We start from the raw sequence: 22295 nt of genomic DNA, 5'->3' as shown, positions 1-22295 counted from the left end.
GCATCAGGCGAGCCCAAGCTAGTACTCATGCTAACTTTGCTTCTCCTCTGTCTTTGAGCTGATGCTTTCATGTCAAGCAACTCAAACTCAGTAATACCAGTTGTCTTTGAGAAGTTGCATCATTCACTTTGGTGCCAGTGGCACAGTCATTCTGTTACCCTGCTTTCTGTGAGTTTGACTTTATACACGCCCCTTTCTCTTGTATCCAATATCCCATGTTTCACTTTGTCAGTGCTGTAGGAGTCCCTTGTTTGTTGGAACTTTACTTGAAAAGATGGCGTTAAAAGTACAGGTGGTTGTGTTTGAATATTAATTGTCTGTTTTCTTTCCATCTGACAGAATCAGCTGTCCGGCTACCTGCTGCGGAAGTTCAAGAACAGTAATGGCTGGCAGAAACTTTGGGTTGTATTCACCAACTTCTGCCTGTTCTTTTACAAGACCCATCAGGTAGAATTTGATGGGGAGAATAAGATGGATGTCATTATTTAAGAATAATTGTGAAATATTCAAAACATCATCTTTGAAATATCTGTGCTGCTGGCTTTGTGAGTAATAGGATCTAAGAAACCTGTGTATGCAGTTTATTGATTTGTGTGGTTTTTTATTACAACTGGTCACTGTGCTACGCGTTAGCGAACGATGTTCCTCCTTCCATGTTTCTTCACCACTGTAGCTATCATCATTATTGATTTTATTTTTTGTTATAATTTTCCTGTCATTCTTCCCCCACAAACATTAATTATTTGTATCTCTCTCTCTCGCGCCCTCTCTAAATATATATATACATATATATATGCATAGGTTTCAGCCACGTTATAGTTAGGAATTAGCATTTAAAAAACCTTAGAAATTCCCTGATAAAACCATAGGTTTCACCCATGTTATAGTTAGCTGGACATTTCTCTCATACAAAACCATTGAAATTCCCCCGTTATAATTAGTTCAGCTAATTATAACTCACGCGCCCGCAATGCACTGCTGATGACGTCACATATTACATCACTCGTCACGTCACATATTACATCACTCGTCACATGGTCAGTGACATCACTGATGACATCTCAAATGACATCACTGATGACATCACTGATGACATCTCAAATGACATCACTGATGACATCACTGATGACATCAACCACTGAATGTGTGTCTTTCTGAAAAATAAATATTTTTATATATGTATATCTAAGGGTCGATGGAAGAATAAATAGGTAAATACGTTTTTAAATTGATGTTTTTTTTGTAAATTTCAATGTATTACTGACTTATTAAGTGTATGTTAGTGAATACATGTATTAGCGAGTAATGTTTAAATATGTAAATATCTGTATCAGTGTCTCACTTTGTGTATAAGTGGCTGCATGGGTTGGTGAGTACCTACACGACTGTCTATATGTGTTATTAGTTGGTTTTTTGAGTATCAGAATGAGTGTCTGTATGGTTTGGTGACGGGTATTACTTAGGGCACAGATGCATGAATGACTGACTCACTGTTTGTATGTGTTTTGAAGACAGCATGTGTGCAGGACTGTACGGGTGGATGAATGTGTGTATGGGTGTGCTAGTGAGTGATTGACTGCCTCAATAGTGTCTTTATGAGTAAGTACATATGTTTTAAATTAGTGTATGTGAGTATTGATGTATATAAGTAAGGATAAATGACAGTGACAGATTGAAAAAGTTCCTGTATAAATAAGTATGTCTTTCTATAACTGATTGTTGAAGAGAGTAAGTATGTGTACGTTTCTGTAAAAGTAAGTGTACTGGTGTGTGTATACCTCTATATGCAAACAAATGGATGTTTGATAGTTTATTTGCATGTGTGAGTATATGAGAGTAACTGTATGGATGAGTATCGGTGTGTAACAGAATGTATAGGTGTATGAGTACATATAATGAGTGAGTACATGTTTAAGTGACTATATAGAACTGTTAGTGGATCAGTAGATGTGTATGAAGATGTTGAAATTACTGAATAGGTTGTTGTAACTGATCCAAGGCCTAATTTTATCAAGGCTGGATTACTGTAACGCCATATACCTAGGATCTCCAGAAGCCAAGCTCCAAACTCTTCAAAAAGCCCAAAATGCCGCAGCCCGACTCCTGACTAACACCCCGGCAAGAACATCTGCCAAGCCCGCACTGAGGACGCTGCATTGGCTCCCTATTAGGGAAAGAGTAACCTTCAAGGCCCTCTGTCTGGCCCACAAGGTACTGCACAATGCTGGCCCTCCTATCCTTGGGAACTGGATCACACCTTACAGACCCACAAGAGCGCTCCGTTCCGAACATGGGAACTTCATCACGATCCCCAAGGTGAGGAAGGCCCGGTTCGGTGGCCGTCGCTTTTCGGTCAATACGGGAAAAAAATGGAACACACTCCCCCTGAGCCTCAGATCAGAACCAAACCTTCTAAGGTTTAGGAAGGCCCTCAAAACCCTACTTTTTCCCTGAGCCATACCTCCCACTCCCGACTATCTTCCACTGGTGGTAATAGGTTCAGCGCTGGGATACCCCCTGGGTGACTACGCGCTTTAGAAATAAAAAAAAAACAAAAAAAAAAACTGGTATTGGTAGCTCCATTTTTTTGAAAATTTTAGTATCTATTTTTGAATGTGTGTATTATAGGTTATATTAGGGTGAGAGGAGGTCTGCCACTCTTTCACATCGATGATTTCATCAGTGATGCCATTTGAGAGGTCATCAGTGATGTCATTTGAGATGTCATCAGTGATGTCATCAGTGATGTCACTGACCATGTGATGAGTGATGTAATATGTGATGTCATCAGCAGTGCATTGCGGGCGCGCGAGTTATAGTTAGCTGAACTAACTATAACGGGGGAATTTCAATGAGAGAAATGTCCAGTTAACTATAACATGGGTGAAACCTATGGTTTTTTCAGTGAATTTCTAAGGTTTTTTAAATGCTAATTCCTAACTATAACGTGGCTGAAACCTATGTTTTTTTCAGTGAATTTCTAAGGTTTTTTAAATGCGAATTCCTAACTATAACGTGGCTGAAACCTATGGTTTTTTCAGTGAATTTCTAAGGTTTTTTAAATGCTAATTCTTACCTATAATGTGCATCAAACCTATGTTTTTTTCAGTGAATATATATATGGACTGGAAAACTAAAACACCCACTTCCTTTACAAAGAAATGTAAAGTTTGCATCTCTGCAACCTCTCTAATTTTTCACCTTAGTCATCTTCCACTCAATGAACACAACAACCACAAATACACACACCTACATACTACCATTCTTGTCTAAGCTTATCAATTATTCTTCTTTAATTCAAATTCAAAGTGCAGGCCCTTTATTCAGCCTTCTTGGTAACTACTACCCGTGAATAGCAGTGGGTAATTTGCACACTTCTGTCCTTTCTTGCGTCTTTTCTACTACACACTGCGACAGGTTTACAAGCCCCTTGCGCCACTTTTGCATAATTTTTCCCACGACCTTGTAAATCTGCCCAACCGTGTGTACTTTATGCACTAGCTTTCTTCCTTAGTTGTTGTATTAGTTTCTCTTGCTCCCACTGCGGAATCCAACACCCTATCTGTGTAATGACCTGGAAATCAAAAGATCCACTTCACTGACAATGCAGTGGGTAGTTTGCGTCTCTCCAACCTTTCTTATTTTTCACGTTTTTCATCTTCCACTCAATCTACACATCATCCACACATACACACATCTAATTGCTGCATTCCTTAGCTGTGATTATCAACTATTCTGATATTTTATATTCATATTCAAAGTGCAAGCCCTTTATCGAGCCTTTTTGTTGTAACTACTGTTCCAGTAAGTCTGCTCATACACAGAACTGTGCATAAAGACTTAGGACCTTAGTGAATTACGGTGTTCCAAAACCCACCTTACTACACAAACCCCCTACCAAACCAGCAATCAGTGACTCATTGGTTCTTCGCCCTAAAGCAAAAACACCAATGACTAGTCAACCCAGAACATGCGACTTGGATTACATGAAGTAAAGTGGATAACAAAAACACTCTTTCAATATAGTCTTACACCAGTCCAAAACAAGATGTAAATAAAGACACGTGCAACTTTGAAATGTTTATTTCTAACGCCATAATCTCATGCACAGTACCTTAGAAAATACAACCAAACATATTATCAGAAACAAGGTTGTCAGCATTGTTACTATTCTATGAAATACAAACTGAAAAAGCATCCTGTAATATACTAAGCCTTCTCTAAACAATATCACAAGTATGTGTCGTGTGCAAAGCAGAGCAGGAAAGCAAAAATAGCGTATAAGCTTCTAATAAACCCATGCTAACTTAACAGGGTGTGATTGCAACACTCAGCCCCACGGCACCCTTTCTTGATCAAAGCATGTGATATAAACGTGGGCGAATTAAAAAAGCAGAGTCCAAGCCTAAAAAGCAAAGTCAAGTTCACATTTCCAAAAAAAAGTTATTCGCTCTTTGATAGAAAGCAGTAGCTAAATAATAAAGAATACGTAGAAAAATCAAAGAGTCTTAATCCAACAGCGTGTAAGCACAGTATGTAGCAACAGCCTCCAACTGGAAGTCATTGTTCTCATCTGAAAACATTTCAGCCATCCAATTCAATAGTGGGAATGAACATACATGTTCCTCAACGACCGGAGCGTCTATCACCATCGGAGGAAAACTCGGGTCATCTTCAATGTAACTGCCTGCCAAGAACTCAAGCGCCGTTGCAAAAACATTCCAACGTCCCATTATTCCATGTGTCGCTGCTAAGGCCATAATCCCGCCACCAGAACAGAGCACGTCATGAACCAGTAAGGGGCTCATCAGCTGGTCATAATCCGCGTTGGGAGACACCGTACTGCAGAGACACAAATCCAGGGCCCAGTCGAAATCACAGCTCAGGCAATGGAAGACAGGTTGAACGCATGTGAAAAAGGAGAATCGAAACGAAAATCCATAAACTGCACTCAACGTTGCAAGAGGCAGCGCTCCTTAGTAACTAATCATTCGGTTGCGAAGCAGCAACAGCCGGGACATATTATCGTCTGCTGCAGGAAGTGCATCCATATTTATGTAAACAAAGTAATAAAAGCACAACGGCAACTAATGCGAGTATTAAGCGCAAACCACCAAAGATGCTGCAAAAAATCGAATGTAAAGTTTGGGGGTGATTGGTCAAGTAGGGACCGAGAAAAAAGGGGGGTCCCAAAACGTGTTTTCCCCATGCAATTTCCCATAGGTACTTTAGCCACGGCTACAGCCCGAACGGCTGAACGGAATTACACCAAATTTGGCAGAGAGGTAGTCCTCAGTTCCGACTTGTGCCTTTTGCTTATATGGTGTCAATCTGTTCAGTAGTTCCTGAGAAAATTGGGGTTAAAATGATTTATATATCTATGGGCGCGTTGTATCCGCGGATTGTGCAAGGATTAGCATCGTAGCATAAGCGCACTGTCACGATCACGCGCTCAATGCTAATTGGCTGTCAAGCGGTTGTAAACATTCAAAACCAAGAACTGTTGGCAGCCATTTTATTCCACGGTATAAGCGAGGCTGAAGAAGTCTGTGAAATATGTGTGCAAAACGTGAAAAGGGGGCAGGGTAGACACACCCTGACCCCCTAGGCCTGCTCAGGGGGTCCCATAAGGACCCCTAGGGCAAAAAAAAAAAAATATATATATATTTATTTAAATTGCGGGATGCGCGTAGGATCCGCACATTTTGCCGCCGAAAAAATGAAGCATGTATTTTTGAGATATACATCAAGCTTATGTGTTTAGATCTTGGGTGGCCCTGGTGTTTATTGAGAGATTTTAGTACCTACAAGTAAGTACCGATGCAGAGTCTAAAGTTCAATAGGAAGACTCTCTTCCATTCATCTGTAAAATGTACAACATCTCTCCTATAGATGTCATGCATATTGAAACGCAGATTGCTGTGGTATATGGACCCCATTCTATAGTCTCAGAGAAAAGCAGAAACAGATTTATTCACATGTTTCCTAGCTTTCTCAATCTATGGACAAAATTGATTGGACCAGTTCCATTTCTGCCTTTGGCATATGTTAGAATAGACAAAGGCAGTTTGGGGGAAAAGTGACATCAATTCTCCAAAGATGTCCTTCATAAGCATTTCCAGACCTAACCCAGCCAAAGTGCCTAGGTCATTGCCACCACAGTGCACAATTATGAGGTCAGGGTGTTGGAGATGCAAAAAGGATTTAACCAATGGCATCAATTGGTGCTACTTTAACCCTCTCTGTCCAATCCATTTAATGTCTACATTTGGCAAAGCTAGGTCTTTGTGAATTCCTTTCTGTTCTGCGTACCTTTGGATCCAGAAAATATAGCTGTGTCCCACAATCCACACTCTAAGCATCTTGAAAGGAGGTCTGGATGCACTCAGATGGTCTCTGTAAATGAAATGGCAGTTTGAAAACTAACATTTTTCTAAAATGGTGGATAAGATGCAGTGTTGAAAATAGAAAAGAAATGATTGGTTGTTTGACAACATTCTACACAGAAAACTAGGGTGCATGTTTCTATTTTTTTAAAAGCCTGATTCGTATTAGTTAACAAAAACTGATAGAAACGAACATTACATAAGGAAAGCTGGTATATTGAAAAGTCAAGCACACTTGCTGTTTTCATTAGCAACATTGTGTGATGAACGTTTGACCTGTGTGCTCAGTTAAGTGTTTCATGAAGTGTTACTGTGGTAACAGGCAGAAGGCAGAATGGGGGTAGGGTTCAAATGTATGTCATTTGGAAAGGATTGAAATGTCTAACCAATAGAAATGTGTGTTTGGTTTTGAATTATTGTGGGAAGCAATGTGATTTGATGTGAAGGTGTATATGTGTGGAAAGTGAGAGGAAAACTCTGCCATTCTATGGTTCTGGTGAGAGGTGTTGAAAACAGAGATTCTGAATAAGAAAATCTGCTGTGTGACTGACATACTTCTAACTCTACAAAACAATTGGAAAGGTGAGTTATTAATTTGTGAGGGAATGTATATGGTGCATTTTGATTTTAATCAGAGTAATGTGTTTGTCCTGCTAAAGTGCAGGGTATACTTTTTTTTTCTATATAATTTTATTGTGAGTGTGTGTGCATTTAGAAAGTATTCTGAGATAAGCATCTGTTTATTTTATGTTTGCACACAGATAAATATGTTGTTCTAATGTTTTGGTAGAATTGGAAACCAGTTATTTTTTTATGTATTTGCAAAATGAGTGAAGTTTCTACATTAAAATGCAGTACTTATTCTACACTATGAAATGTGTTTTGGTAAAATAGAAGGGATAGTGTTGTTTATCTAGACTCACACAGTGAGTCTTCTGTGCATTTAGGAATCACTCTGATCACACTTTTTATAATACTATCTTTAATAGCAATAGAGGATTACTACTACAGGCTTTGGGTAATGAGATTGATAGAGTTCTGGCACAAACAGGGAAATCAGCCATCATTCTGTAGGCAGGCGATTTTAACATCCAGGCCTGCCCCCTAGCCAAGAACAATAATGTGGATTTTTAAAAACACACCCTATGATGGATGATAATAATGATAATTATTTACACTTCCCTCATTGTAACTATGGCCAGACCTTGAATTTAATAATGGCAAAATACGATTTAGAATTACTTAACTGTACGATGAGTAAAGGGATGGTTAATTGCCCGACTTTTACTGGCTGCAATGCGGCAAGTAATATAGACCATATTTTAATCTCAAGTCACAGTTACTATACAAATTTGTGGATATCAGAACAAGGGGTTAGTGACCACAATAGTATTTCCATCTCTTTGTTAAACTGGGTGAAAAAAGAGTCTAATACTGATGAACGCATTAGCGATATAACCCCAATAAGGCCAAATGGCATGGGGATCAAATGGGAAGGAGTAGTCCCTGCTAAAATCCAGAGGGAGGTGGTAACCAAATGTAGGGAGGGTATAGAACATTGCCTTAATGATAAGGTATACGCACACACACTGCCTGTTGTGTTTGCAGAAATAAATCTTACTATTAAAGATATTTTAACAAAGAACATTAAAGGTCCGAAAAAAGCTAAATCTGGATGGTTTGATCTTAGATGTACACGGGCGCTAGAAGATCTGAAATTAGCCTTAAGTACTAAACCCCGTATTCAATCGTACATTCATGATCTTCGACTCAAATATAGGCTCGCTATTGGGGCCCGGAAAAAGGAACTCCAAATAGAAGCATGGGATAAGTTAAGTCTAGCAGCTAATACAAAAAATAGTAAATTGTTCTGGGAAACCGTAAACTGTCCCTTTTTAAAAAATGATAGCATACCAGAGTTGACGTCTTATGTTAATTGTTCAGCTTGGATCGAACATTTTTCCAATATTTTTAACCCGGATAGGATCATTTTACCTTCAATATTAAATGACGAATTCATGTGGCCCACACTATCCCTCGTAATCAGTATAGATGAAGTATACGAGGGTCTCGCCAAAAGTAAAGGGGGAAAAGCACCTGGCCCGATCGGGGTAACCAAAGATTTATATAAAGATGAAAAGGATCTGTGGGCCCCAATTTTAACGAGAATTTTTAATGCGGCCGCCACAGGGGATTTCCCTCCTTCATGGGGCCAGTCATTAATTATCCCCCTTTTTAAAAAGGGCTCCCGCTCTGAGGCCAGTAATTATCGCCCTATCTCACTGCTTGATGCATCAATTAAAGTTATGAGCAGAATTTTACTAAAGAGATTGGAAACCTGGGCCACTGACAACAAGTTTTATCCCCTGTCCAATATGGATTCAGGAAGGGCCTAGGTACATTAGAACAAAGTGTGAATTTAGACCTACTCGTTAGTAATCATATGAATGTGAAGGCGGGTAACTTGTTTTTATGTTTTGCTGACTTGAGCAGCGCCTTTGATTTGGTAGACCACACACTCCTGTGGTCCACTCTGCTCAATTCTAGGGCCCCAAAGGAGATAGTGTATTTCTTGGCTCGAGTATATGAAAAACTGTCGTGTAGTGTGAGATATGGGCCAATGGGTGAACACACTCCTTTTTTTGATGTGAGAAGAGGCATCCGACAAGGCTGCGTTCTGGCCCCTCTTTTATTTTCACTTTTTATTAACGAAATAGATGACATTTTAGGCCAGATTCCAGCAGACGCCCCTAAGATAGATGGAAAGGGATGGGACTCCAAAGGCTTATTAACAGTTTTACAGATTTTATTAATGGCAGAAAACCTTTAATTAATAAAGCTAAAACTTTCGTTATGTCATGTGGCAAGAAAACTAATACCACAAAGTCTTTCTACTTGGATGGTACAAAAATACAAACGGTTAAGTCCTTTTGCTATTTAGGCATAACTTTCTCAGGTAATGGGAAATGCCATGATGAATTTACTAACTTACGTTTTAAGATGACCAGGAACACAAACAGTATATTTAGATTTGCCACTAAACTTGGGGACCGTAGAGTAAAGGACATGGTAATCATCTATAATGCCAGGAGTGTTTCCTCCACCCTCTACGGGGCCGGTGTATGGGGTCATAGCTTTGACAAATTAATTCAGCAGGAGGAAAACAAGTTCCTTAAGCGGTTACTTAGTGCTCCAACATCAGCATCTACTAAATTGATCCACAAGGAGGTTGGCATTGATTACATTACAGACCTTGCAGCTTTACGTCCCCTTCTTTTATGGCGGTCTATATGGTCCAAAAACGAGACAGAATTCACCAAATCGATAATTATGGACTGTATAAAGTTAGAACATTGTTCCCGTATTTTGTGGCTAAACTATATCAATCACTGGTTCAAGCTTTTATTCAATGTTGATATTTATACGGAGCCAGATTATATAGCCCAGATACCCAAAAAAGAACTTAAGAGCACTTTTCTGGCATACAAAAGAGATGCGCGTATGACCCTGCTGGAAGACCAGCCTACAGCATTGTTCTATCAGCAATTGGGTTTATATGAAGGTTTTCAGGCCTATTTGACAGAAGTGACAAGAAGTTCAAACAGTTTTGTTTTAATAAGACTCAGGTTAGGGATCGCCCACCATCTTGTAGCTTTTCTATCGATGATGAAAGCCTCTAGTTTGGAATGCCCATGTGATAATTTATCCAATTAGAGTAGCTGCCATTTTTTATTATTTTGTACATTTTATACCTTTTTGAGAACATTTTATTTGAAACCTATCCTTTTAAAGTATAACATTCGTTCCACTGTAAACGCCATGAAACTGATAAGTTCTCTGGAAAGCCCAGACATTTGTTTTTATGTAGCAATTTACATTCTTAAATGCATAGCTGCTAGAAAATCTATTATACTATGAATCCTTCATAGTTTAATATCATAGCATTTTAGGAGATCTCATTTGCTTCTTTCCAAAACAATTGTAAGTTCTCTGAATCAGGCACAAGTCACTTTACTATATGTATGTATTAAGTTTTTAAAAATTTCTTTCTCAGATAGTGTGTCCAAAAGATGCATAAATTATTCAATATTGACTAAAGCTTTTATTTATTGTCATTAGTAACTTTATTGTACATTTGCACAGCCGTATTTAGACAAAAATTTAGCTATGGCGTTTTAAAAATTGCAGATTGTTGCTTAGTCAAATTACTATGACTGATCAAGGGTGAGAGGTCCTGTTGATTATGTTTGGCACTGACTTGCGGAATTTGCACATTTTGCATATAAAAATGTACTAGCCACTTTTTTTTTAATATGCAATGAAATATTTTAATAGGGATGATTACACTTTTGTATAGACGGTTTAAATCTTCCTGTACTATTATAAGTGTATATTTAATAACATATGAATGCGCAAAATAGGTCACTGATATGTTGTTTATATTGTATATGTAATTATTCTGTGTTGCTTATATGGTTGTGCTTTGCAAACCGAATAAAAGCTTTTGAACTGAACTGAACTGAATCACTCTGAGAGAAGCATTTTGGTAGTTCATGTGTTTCCCAACATGTAATTGGTTAAAAACGTATTGTGTGGTGGCTTAGCGGGCGACGATGGTGGATGCAGCTTCCTAGAGCTCCCGCCGGCCCGCTACTTATCCGACTTCTTATCCTGGCCCCCCGGACCCGAGCTGCAGACCACTTGTGAGGCAGGTGTTGCGGAGGGTAACGGGAGTCCTCCGGTTCAGAGAGCGGCGCTCCTAGACCTTCTGAAACGGCTGAATCGCCAGCGGCGGCCCGCGGCCTAGTCCCGGACAGGAAGCCGGGGCCTCGATTTTGGCGCCTCCGGGCCGGGGAGCCCGCGTGAGAGCCGGCCACGCAGCTGTTCTGCTTGGGCCCGGAGCCTCATTGGGAAGGCGGAGCGGCGGACGAGCCCTCAGCAGTCTCGGCTGCGGTAGACGGTGCGTAGAAGACGCCCAAAAGCAGCAGCGGCCTACCTCGAGTTTGTGAAGCCGGGGCCTCGAGTTTGGTGGTTCCCGCCTATTGGGGCTGGCGCCCGACTTTGGCCGGGGCCGAGACGCACTGGGACCTGAGGAGCTGTGACCCCTGGTGTGCGGCCTCATCCGGATGGTTGGACGTGTCGCTGCTGTGCTCCCTCTGGCAGTGGACTGGTGAGGGGCTGGATGGACCAGCGAGCATCGTGCCCGTGCCTGGCGCAGCCCTGAGGCGGACTACGAGCAGTGAGTGACTCCCCCCGGGGACCTGGAGTAAGCGGAGCCCCGCTGCACCCGGCGAGATAGAGCGGAGTGGACGGACGCCGGCTGGTCACAAGAACGCGGGACCACGAGGCTGCCAGCGAGGTGGGGGCAGGCCAGGGGACCGACCGAGACTGGCCAGAGGGACGTGCCCTAACAACGACCAGGGAGCCATCCCAGTGACCGACGGCTGCAGCGAGAGGGACACGTGCGCCCGAGGGCAGTAAAGACTCTGGGTTGGACTGCATTGGTCTCTACTGGAGGTGCGAGGTTTCTGCGCCAGTGCACTCTGCGAACGTCCCCCCGAACATAGCAGCCCCGGGGTGGACTGCAGTCATGACCAGAGGGGGCGGAGGTCCCTCCAAACAGGGGACCATTGATAAATTCACGGGGCCAAGTGGGGGACCCGGAGCGTCCGGAGGTGGCCATGGAGCTGGGCCGGACAACGCAGCGCTCATGGCGGCGATCACCCAGTCCAGGGACATGCTGGACGCCAAGATTGGGGCAGTCGGTGCGGATGTGACCCTGCTGCGTCAGGACCTGCGGAATGCGGTGGCTCGCATTACGGAGGCGGAATCCAGAATTTCGGTGGTGGAGGACGACGTTGGGACCCTGAAGCAGAAAATGGCGGCAATGGAAAACATTCAAAGGGGTCTTGCGCTCCGTGTGGAGGATGCCGAAGGGCGCGCACGCAGGAACAACCTCCGCTTCGTGGGTTTTCCAGAGAGATGTGAGAAAGGGAACATGGAACAGTTTTTATCCCAGTGGTTTGAGAGTTGGCTACCCCCGGGGGTTCTATCCAATTGCTTTGTAATTGAGCGTGCCCATCGGGCCCTGACCCAGAGGCCCCCGGAGGGTGAGCGGCCCAGACCAGTGGGCGCTAGACTCCTGAATTACCATGATAGAGATGTTATTTTGCGGGAAGCGCGAGCCAGGGATTCCGTTTCATTCGAGAATCAGAAGATCATGATCTTTCCTGACTACACCAGACTTGTGCAGCAGCAGCGACATTCCTTTATCGCAGCCAAGGCGAAACTGCGTGGTCTGAAGATTCAGTACTCCCTGCTCTATCCGGCCCGCCTGCGAGTGGTATTCCAGTCGCGGACACATTTCTTCGACATCCCAGAAGACGTCTTCAAATGGACGGACGAGTCGGTGAGGATCAGGCCGCATGCCCAACCGGGGCTGAACCCGGGCCATCCGAGAGGATCGTCGCAGGAGCGGGGAGACCAGTCTGCCCGAAGTAGAAGGGACCGGAGGTCCAGATCGCGGAAGCGCTCCGCTTCCCTCAATGGGACACAGGAGAGTGTGACGGTAGACTCTGATCACTCAGGACAAGACCATTGAGGACCCGGGGAGAACTATGCCCATTTGTTGATACCACGGGCTCCTGCTGAAGGGAATCGCATGGCCAGGTCCCGTCGCCTAGACAGCTGAACACTGCCTCTATTGTTATGCCTACATAGTTCTTGCGTATGTGTGAGACTGCGGGATGGGGTTCGGGAGGCCCCTCTATAGGGGCTACCTACCTCCTACTAGAGTGGGAGTTGACTGGGGGGGGTGTTTCCACTGTTTTCAGGGGTAGTTGGGATCCATTGGTATGGTTGTCCTTGGGTCCTCTGTTGTGGGCCCGAGGTTGCCCATGCCGCGACAGATACTTCAGAGTTTTATGAGGTATAGGGGTGGGGGGCGCGGGGCGAAGGGGGGAGGGGTGGGGACGTGGCGGGGACTGGTTGGGGACAAGGCGGGTGGGGGGGTTGTTGTGGAGGGGATTTGGGGTAGATGGGGGGGACTGCACGTGGGCTTTTATGCTTTGCTGATGGCAGTGCTGTGTGCTTGGGTGTGGCGCAGGGGGCCTACCTGGTTTGCCCCATTCGACTATGGCTGACGCGCCGCCTCCAGGACTCCCTAGCGAGTCCATGCGTGTGGTGACTTGGAATGTCAGGGTGATGCCTGACAAGATCAAACGGGGGCGGTTTTGCGATGGGGGAAGAGGGAAGCTGCAGATGTGTTATTGCTACAGGAAACGCACATGATGGGATCGAAAGTGCTTAGTCTGCAGAGATTTGGCTACCAACAAGTCTTTCATGCCGGGTTTTCCAAGGGGTCCAGATGGGTTGCTATTTTGGTACATCGCAGGTTAGCCTACGTCCATGAGACAATGGGCGGACCCACAGGGTCGCTACATTTTTATCAAAGGGATGGTGGGTACTGAACCAGTGGTTTTTGGAAGTGTCTATGCCCCTCCTCTTTTGCAGTGGTCCTTGTCGGAAAAGCTGTTTGCGGTGTGGGGGGACATCCCAGAGTCCTTGGCTGTGTTGGGAGGCGATTGGAATGAAGTAATGGATGTATGTATGGACCGTCAGAGACGACAGGGGTTGCTGACGGCTGCTGCCCCTACCCGGTTGAATGCGATGGTGGAAGGAATGGGCTGGGTGGATGTGTGGTGACATATGCATCCCAAAATACGAGAGTACACGTATGTCTCGGCGGTGCATGGCTCCTTCTCGAGACTGGACTATGTGTTTGTGCCCAGTGCGTTCCTGAACAGAGTGCGGGAGGCGGGGATCTTGCCATGAGGGTTGTCTGACCACTCCCCGGTGGCCGTGAGGGTCGAGCTGCATAAGACACGACAACCGTTTCGGTGGAGGATGTCCTCGTGGCACCTTCAGCAGTCCGACTACGTCCAACATCTGCGGGGTGCGCTTGCTCATTACTGGCAGGAGAACCTAGTCGGCGACATTGACGCGGTCGTGGCTTGGGAGGCGACGAAGCCCACCATGCGGGGGATAGACATCGCATGGTGTGCGGAGGCCCGTCGAAGACGTCGGGAGGCTATCGCTGAGGCGGCCACGCAGGTGGAAAATTTAGAACAGCGGTGCCGGGGAGGGGGAGATGAAGTGGCGGTGAGGTTGCTCCTGCAGGCACAGCAGTCCTATGCATCGGTGTTGCTTGATAAGGCGAGGCAGGCGTGGCTGGCCACGCGGAGTAGAGTGTATCAGTGGGGAGATAAGTCATGTACGATGCTCCATAGGCTATGTCAACGTACCCTACAACCAATTACGCTGCCGGGCCTCGTTGATGGGGAAGGCGTGGCGATCACGGTTCCAGCTGAACTGGCGGCGAGTTTCGCCCACTATTTTATGGAGCAATATGCCCCACGGGATTGTCTATCGGCAGACGAGGTAGCTAAATTTATTGATGATTTACCTCCGAAGGCGGTCTCTGATGAGACCAGGACGGCGCTAGACCTTCCCCTGACGGCGGAGGAACTAGGCGACGCACTGGGACAGCTCAACACAGGGAAGGCGCCTGGGCCGAGTGTCTTCCCGAGTGAATTCTATAGGAAATTCCAGCTCCAATTGGGGTCCCACTACCGGAATGCACTGGAGGCGGCGAGGACACAGGGTAGGCTGCCACCTGACTGGTGTCATGCTGAGATTGTGGTTTTCCACAAACCGGGCAGACCCCCGGACAGACATGACTCATATCGCCCGATATCCCTGCTCAACATAGAGGCTAAACTACTGGCTAAGGCATTGGCGAACCGCCTTCTCCCGTATGTGACGGACCTGGTCCACCCTGACCAGGCCGGCTTCAAGCCACATAGGGCGACGCAGCACAACATCAGGCGGGCGCAGGCAGCAATCAACGCTATGGGGGCCACGGGGGAGCGGGCGGCTCTGCTACTGGCGGATATTGATAAAGCTTTTGATTCTGTTAGTTGGGCGTACCTATTTGCGCTCCTGCCTCGCCTCAATCTGGGCCCGGTGTTTATCTCCTACATCAACCTGCTCTATACCGATATCACGGCATCTGTGCGTGTCTCCTGGGCGGTCTCGGAGAGGTTTCCGATTGGCCGGGGGACCCGACAGGGGTGTCCGCTATCCCCGTACTTATTTGCACTGGCTATGGAGCCTCTGGCCTCTTGGGTGCGCATTGACGCGCAGATGAGGGGCTTTGAGTGGGGCGGGAACCTTACTGATCGAATTGCATTATATGCAGATGACGTCCTCTTCTTTCTTACTGATTTACATAGGTTGGGCCCCGAGTCTTGGAGATTATGCGTATTTTTGGGGAGGTGTCGGGCCTTTTTCTAAACCCGCGTAAGTCCACCCTGTGGGTGTTGGGTGGCGGGGTTGAGGCGGACCCTTGGGCGTCAGCGTTGCAGGTGGCAGCTGGGGGTTTGAAGTACCTGGGAGTATTCCTTTCAGAATCCGCAGATGTTGCCTGGGAACGCAACGTGGTACCAGTGTGGGAGAGGGTCCAGACGGACATTAAAACGTGGTCGCGGATGCCTCTTAATATTTTCGGTAGGTCTGCGATCTTCAAAATGGTTGCGCTCCCGCGCCTCTTATACCAGCTGCAGAGCTACCCGCACCCTATCGCTCCCCAGTGGTTTCGGCAGGTCAACTCCGTTCTGGGCCGTTTCCTGTGGGCCGGAGGTGCCGCCAGGGTGGCGCTGCGGACATGCTTCCTGTCCACGTATTGTGGTGGCCTAGCCACGTCGGACCTATTGTCCTATTATCAGGCCTCCCAATTGCTGGTACTTAATGAATGGTGGTATGGGGACAGAGGAGACCCGGCATATGCCTTGGAGCGCTCGCTGATGGGGGACACCTCGCTCCATACGATCCTGTACTCGGCCAGGCTGCGGAGGAACTTGCCATGTGCCACGCGAGTGGTCTTTGTTATATGGCGACAAGCGTTGCGTCGCATGGGCTGGTGGGGTAGACTAACGGCGGAGAATCCGTTGTGGAGGAACGGGCGGCTCCCCGAGCTGGCCTCCTTGACGGGGTTTGGTGGATGGGATGCCATTGGGATCTCGTCTTTAGGTCATGTACTGAACGGGGTCACCCTCAAATCTTTCCAGGAGCTCAGTACTGAGTTTCATATGCCCAAGACCCAATTCTTTCGATACCTGCAGCTTCGCCATGCGCTGGCGCCTAGCATCGCTGGTTTGGAGTCGCTCCCGGAATTTAGCCCAGTTGAAGCGAAAGTCTTCATGGGGGACCTCGGGGATAAGAAGGTGTCCCGAATTTATCAGACGCTGGTCACTCACTGCTCCACCTCCCTGCTTCCCCTCAAAGATGCCTGGGAGAAAGACGTTGGTCCCCTGGATATAGATGACTGGAGGGAGGCCCTGGAGTCCCCGAGGGGGACTGCCATTGCAGTACGACTCAGGCTAATCCAATTCAAGTACTTACACAGGGCCTACTACACCCGGTAGCGGCTGTGGAAAGCGGGACTGATTGTGTCTCCGGAATGCCTGCGCTGTGGGATTGAAAGGGGTACACTGCTGCACACTGTGTTGTCGTGTACTGGCCTGACCAGATTCTGGAGTGGCGTTTGGAGTTGTTTGTCAGAGGTATTGGGATGGGATCTCCCCCGCACCCCTAGATTGGGGCTCCTCCATGCCTTGGAGGGTGTAGGTGGAAACATATACAAGCGCCATCTTCTGTTACTGGGGCTTGTTGTTGCTAAAAGAGACCTGGCACGAGCATGGAAGGGAGAGCGAGCCCCCCCCCCGTGTGCATGGAAGGCTGGACTGGACTACTGTATGGGGCTGGAGCGCCCGGTGTTTGCGGCCAGAGGGTGCCCCCGTAAGCATTTTAAAATCTGGAAACGGTGGGCGGAGTATAGAGGGTTGACCCTGGATCCTCCTGCAGAACCAGAGGATGGAATGCGGGTAGAAGATGACCCTCAGGCCTTGGAGGTGCGTCATACCTAGCACATGACGACCAAGTACTGAATGCTTATATACCCACGTGCATAGGGTTAGGGAGGGAGAAGGGGTGGGCAGAAGGGTTGTTGGGTGGATGGTGACGGTGGGTGGAGGAGGGGGGGGTTCTTGTTTTCCTCTTTACATTGATTGGACTCTGCAATAATGCTAAAAATGTGTCATGATGCTTGGTGGTGATCTCCTGACTGTGAAGAGCCACATATTTGCTTTACCTAATCAATTAATAAAATTTGTTGTGAAAAAAAAAACGTATTGTGTTCTCACATTTTAGTAGAATTGGAAAATAGTCATTGGTTATGTGTTTCCAAAATGAGTTTAGTATTAATAGTTAAATGCAGTTCTGAAATATATGGAATGTATGCTTGATGTTTTTGCAGACAAATAAGTACATGTAGTCTTGTAGTGACACTACCCCCAGTATGATTTCCTACACTACCCGAACACCACTGCACTACTGTAAACCCTTAATCTACCTCCAGCATGACTACCTACACTACCTATTCACCACTTTATTACCCTCAACCTTAAATCTACCCCAGCAGAACCTCCTACACTACCCAAACACCAGTTTATTTCCTAGAACACTACCCTACCACGACACCCTACACTACACAAACACCACTGCACTACCTTAAAGGCTAAAACACTATATCTAGCATGATCTTCTATGGTACATAAACACCACTGCACTATGCTAGAACACTACCCCAGTATGACTCCCTATACTAACAAATCACCATTTTACTACTCTAAAGCTTAAATCTATCACAGCAGGACCCCTTACACTAGCCAAACACCACTATAGTATCCTACTACTGTATTTATAAGAAATCTTGTTATTTGTCCAGAATCACACAGTGAGTCTGTGCATTTAGGAATCACTCTGAGAGAAGCATATTGGTAGTTCATGTGTTTCTCGACATGTAATTGGTTAAATATGAGTTTAGTATTAATAGTAAAATGCAGTTCTGAATTATATGGAATGTATGCTTGATGTTTTGCAGACAAATAAGTACATGTAGTCTTGCAGTGTCACTGCCCCCAGTTTGATCTCCTACACTACCCAAACACCACTGCAATACTGTAAACCCTTAATCTACCTCCAGCATGATCACCTACACTACCTATTCACCAATGTACTACCCTAAACCTTAATTCTACCCCAGCAGAACCTCCTACACTACCCAAACACCAGTTTATTTCCTAGAACACTACCCTACCTCGATCCCCTACACTACACAAACACCACTGCACTACCCTAAACCCTAAAACGCTATCCCTACCATGACCCTGTACACTACATAAACACCAACGCACTACCCTAGAACACTACCCCAGCACGACCTCCTACACTACCCATTTACCAATGCACTACCCTAAACTCTAAAACACTATAACAGTAAACCCACTACAGTACCCAAACACCATTGCACTACCCTAAACCTTAAATCTACACCAGCATGACCCCCTACACTACCGAAACACTACTGCACTACCATAAAAGTGGAGTGGTGTGACTCACTGGTTAGAGGCGGCAGACCCGGAAGCAGAGAACGGCCCGGGACCAGGGTTCAATTCCCGACGCGGCAGGGTCGTGGACCAGGGTCACCGGACTCGATCATTCTCGCCTCGGTGCCTACTCTAACCAGGGATCACACTCGGCAACTCTGGGCAGTAGCTTGCCTCATCTCTACAACGGCCCCCCACATTCGCCGGGGATGCCTGGTTTCACCTTGGAGATACCCAGTAGGGACCATCTCACAGGGATAGCCAGGACGGGTTCCACAGCGGTCTACAGCGCCACGACGCCTCAGGGCAGCAGTGCGCTTTACAAGACACATACATTACATTACATTACATAAAACACTACCACAGCACGACCCTATACACTACACAAAAAACAGTGCACTACTCTAAACTATAAATCTACCCCTAGTATGACCCCCTACATTACATAAACACTATTGTACTACCCTACACCACAACCCAGCACGACTCTGTACACAACTCAAACACCATAGAACTACCCTAAACATTAAATCTATCTCAGCACGACCTCCTACACTACCCAATCACAACTGCACTACCCTAGAACACTACTCTAGCATGACCCCGTACACTACCCAAACACTACTGCACTACTGTAAAACACTACTCCAGCACAACTCCATACACTACACAAACACCACTACATTACCTTAAACTGTAAAACACTATCCTTATTATGACCCCATACACTACATAAACACCACTGCACTACCCTAGAACAGTACCTCAGCACGACCTCCTACACTACTCAAACACCATTGCACTACCCAGCATGATCCCCTACACTACACAAACACACTGCACTATCTTAAATCCTAAAACACTATCCCTAGCATGACCTTGTACACTATATAAACACCACTGCACCATCCTAGAACACTGTCCCAGCAGGACCCCCTACACTACACAAAGACCACTGCACTACCCTAAACCCTAAATCTACCCCCAGTACAACCACCTACACTACCAAATCACGAGTGTAGTACCCTAAACTCTAAAACACCACCCTAGCACGACCCCCTACACTAATGAAACACTGTTACACTACCCTGAACCTTAAATCTACGCCAACACGACATCCTACACTACGTTTGACTCTGCTCGCAGGCAGGTTGCTCCCCACGCCACCACACCGCCGCCAGCTGCCTCGGTGCTCCTGCCTACCTGCCGCCGCCGTTTCCCGCTCCCTCGTTCCCGCCGCTGCGGCCCTGCTCCCCTGTTCCCTATTGGCCACCCCGCTCCCGCCTCCCAGCTGCTCCTCCCTCCCTTTCCTCCTCTTATGGAGGCTGTGCAGCGGCTGCGCCGCTGTCGTGCCAAAGGCAAGACCGTTTGCGCCCGGACCGCGCCCAGCGCCAGAACCCCTGGACCCCGCGAACGCCACAACACCAGACTCCGCTACGACGCCAGCACCCTCTACGCACTCAACGCCGGCCAAAACCACACCTGCTTCCAAACCATACTGAAACGGACTCGCGGACCTTTCACCTGCCACACCTGCAGCTTCACCTGTGACAGAACCACCAAACCTCCAAGGACCGGACCCCAATACCTCCGATGCATACTCCTCAACACCCGCTCCGCACGCAAACACGCCGTCGAGCTCTAGGACCTGCTCGACACCTCCGCCCCAGACGTGGCCTTCCTGACCGAGACCTGGAGAAACGACTCCTCGGCACCCGACATCGCCATAGCCATCCCGGACAGCTACAAGATCACCCGCAGGGATTGCGCCAACGGAATCGGAAGAGGCATAGCCATCGTCAACAAGTCCACCCTCAAGGTCACCACCCACGCAGACGACACCCTTAACACCGCCGAACACCTGCACTTCCGGATCCACACCGACCCCACCACCACCCTCAGAGGAACACTCATCTACAGACCACCCGGACCCCGAGCACAATTCAGCCACTCCATCGCCGACCTCACCAGCACCCACGCACTCGCCTCCTCAGACTACATCCTCCTCGGGGACCTGACTTTTCCACCTCGAGAACAACAACGACGCCAACTCCGCCACCCTGTTCGACAACCTCGCCAACCTCGACCTCCAACAACTCGTCACCGCACCCACACACGCTGCTGGCCACACACTGGACCCCATCTTCTCCACAGGCACCCACCTCACTTTGACCACACCACCGAACAAACCAACTGCTCACCACCGCACCCAACAGCTGCCTCGCCACTGCTGGAGCAAAGTCACTGAAGACCAGCTGATCACCACCCTCGCCCAGAACCCACCCACCGACCCCACCAACCCAGATGACGCAGCCAGCAACCTCAGACAGTGGATCGACGACTGCGCCAACACCCTCGCCCCACTCAAGAAACCGTCCAACAACCACGCCAGCAAGAGAACCACCTGGTTCACCGACAAGCTGCAGACCTCCAAACGCACCTGCCGGAAACTGGAGAAGATATGGTTCCACAAACGCACTTCAGACAACCGCGCAGCCCACAAGGACACCACTCGCAGACATCACCACCTCATCAGAATAGCCAAGAGATCCTCCTTCAAAGACCGCCTGGATAACAACGCACACGACAGCGAAGAGCTCTTCAGCATTGTAAAAGAACTCTCCAACCCAGCGCCAACGCCAGCAACATACCGCCCTCACATGAACTGTGAAACTCACTATCCATCTTCTTCCACCTCAAGATAGCTGACATCCATGACAGCTTCAACACCATGACTGCCCCAACTACGCCAGACCCCACCGCCCCTGTGAACACCGCCAGCGCCAACCGCCTGACCTCCTGGTCCAATGTCAACGACGACGAGACACGCAAGATCATGAACTCCATCCACTCAGGATCTCCATCAGACCCTTGCCCACACCACGTATTCAACAAAGCAGACGCTGCCATCGCCCCACATCTACGGAAGGTCATCAACATCTCCTTTGAAACAGCAACATTCCCGGATAGCTGGAAGCATGCCGAAATCAACGCCCTCTTCAAGAAGCCCAAGATAGACCCCAAGGACCTCAAGAACTTCCGGCCCATCTCCCTGCTTCCGTTCCCGGCAAAGGTCATCGAGAAAATCGTCAACATACAACTGGCCCGCCACCTGGAAGACAACAACATCTTGGACCCGTCCCAGTCCGGGTTCAGCCGAAACCACAGCACCGAGACGGCCCTCATCGCCGCCACAGATGTCATCAGGCACCAACTAGACAATGGCGAAACATCAGCCCTCATCCTCCTGGACCTGTCAGCCGCCTTCGACACGATCTGCCATCACACTCTAAAGACACTCCTCCTAGAAGCCGGAATCCAAGAGAAGGCCCTTGACTGGACCACGTCCTTCCTCTCCGGCAGAACCCAGAGCGTCCGCCTTCCGTTCCGAGGCCACGGACAT

The 22295-nt window shown here is 47.2% G+C and overlaps 1 protein-coding gene across 2 annotated transcripts in view; it reads left to right on the top strand.

Moving 5' to 3' along the window:
- Positions 1-22295, top strand: part of FARP2 (FERM, ARH/RhoGEF and pleckstrin domain protein 2) — a 1696743-nt gene that overhangs the window by 1603213 nt on the left and 71235 nt on the right. For both annotated transcript variants that reach the window (XM_078665691.1, XM_078665692.1), the window contains exon 25: positions 340-447. In XM_078665691.1, the coding sequence (XP_078521817.1) occupies positions 340-447 (108 nt within the window). The remainder of the gene's footprint in view (positions 1-339; positions 448-22295) is intronic.

The sequence above is a fragment of the Lissotriton helveticus genome, chromosome 11 (assembly GCF_964261635.1).
Source record: "Lissotriton helveticus chromosome 11, aLisHel1.1, whole genome shotgun sequence".
NCBI classification, from domain to species: domain Eukaryota; kingdom Metazoa; phylum Chordata; class Amphibia; order Caudata; family Salamandridae; genus Lissotriton; species Lissotriton helveticus.
This window is presented reverse-complemented; position numbering and strand designations above follow the sequence as displayed.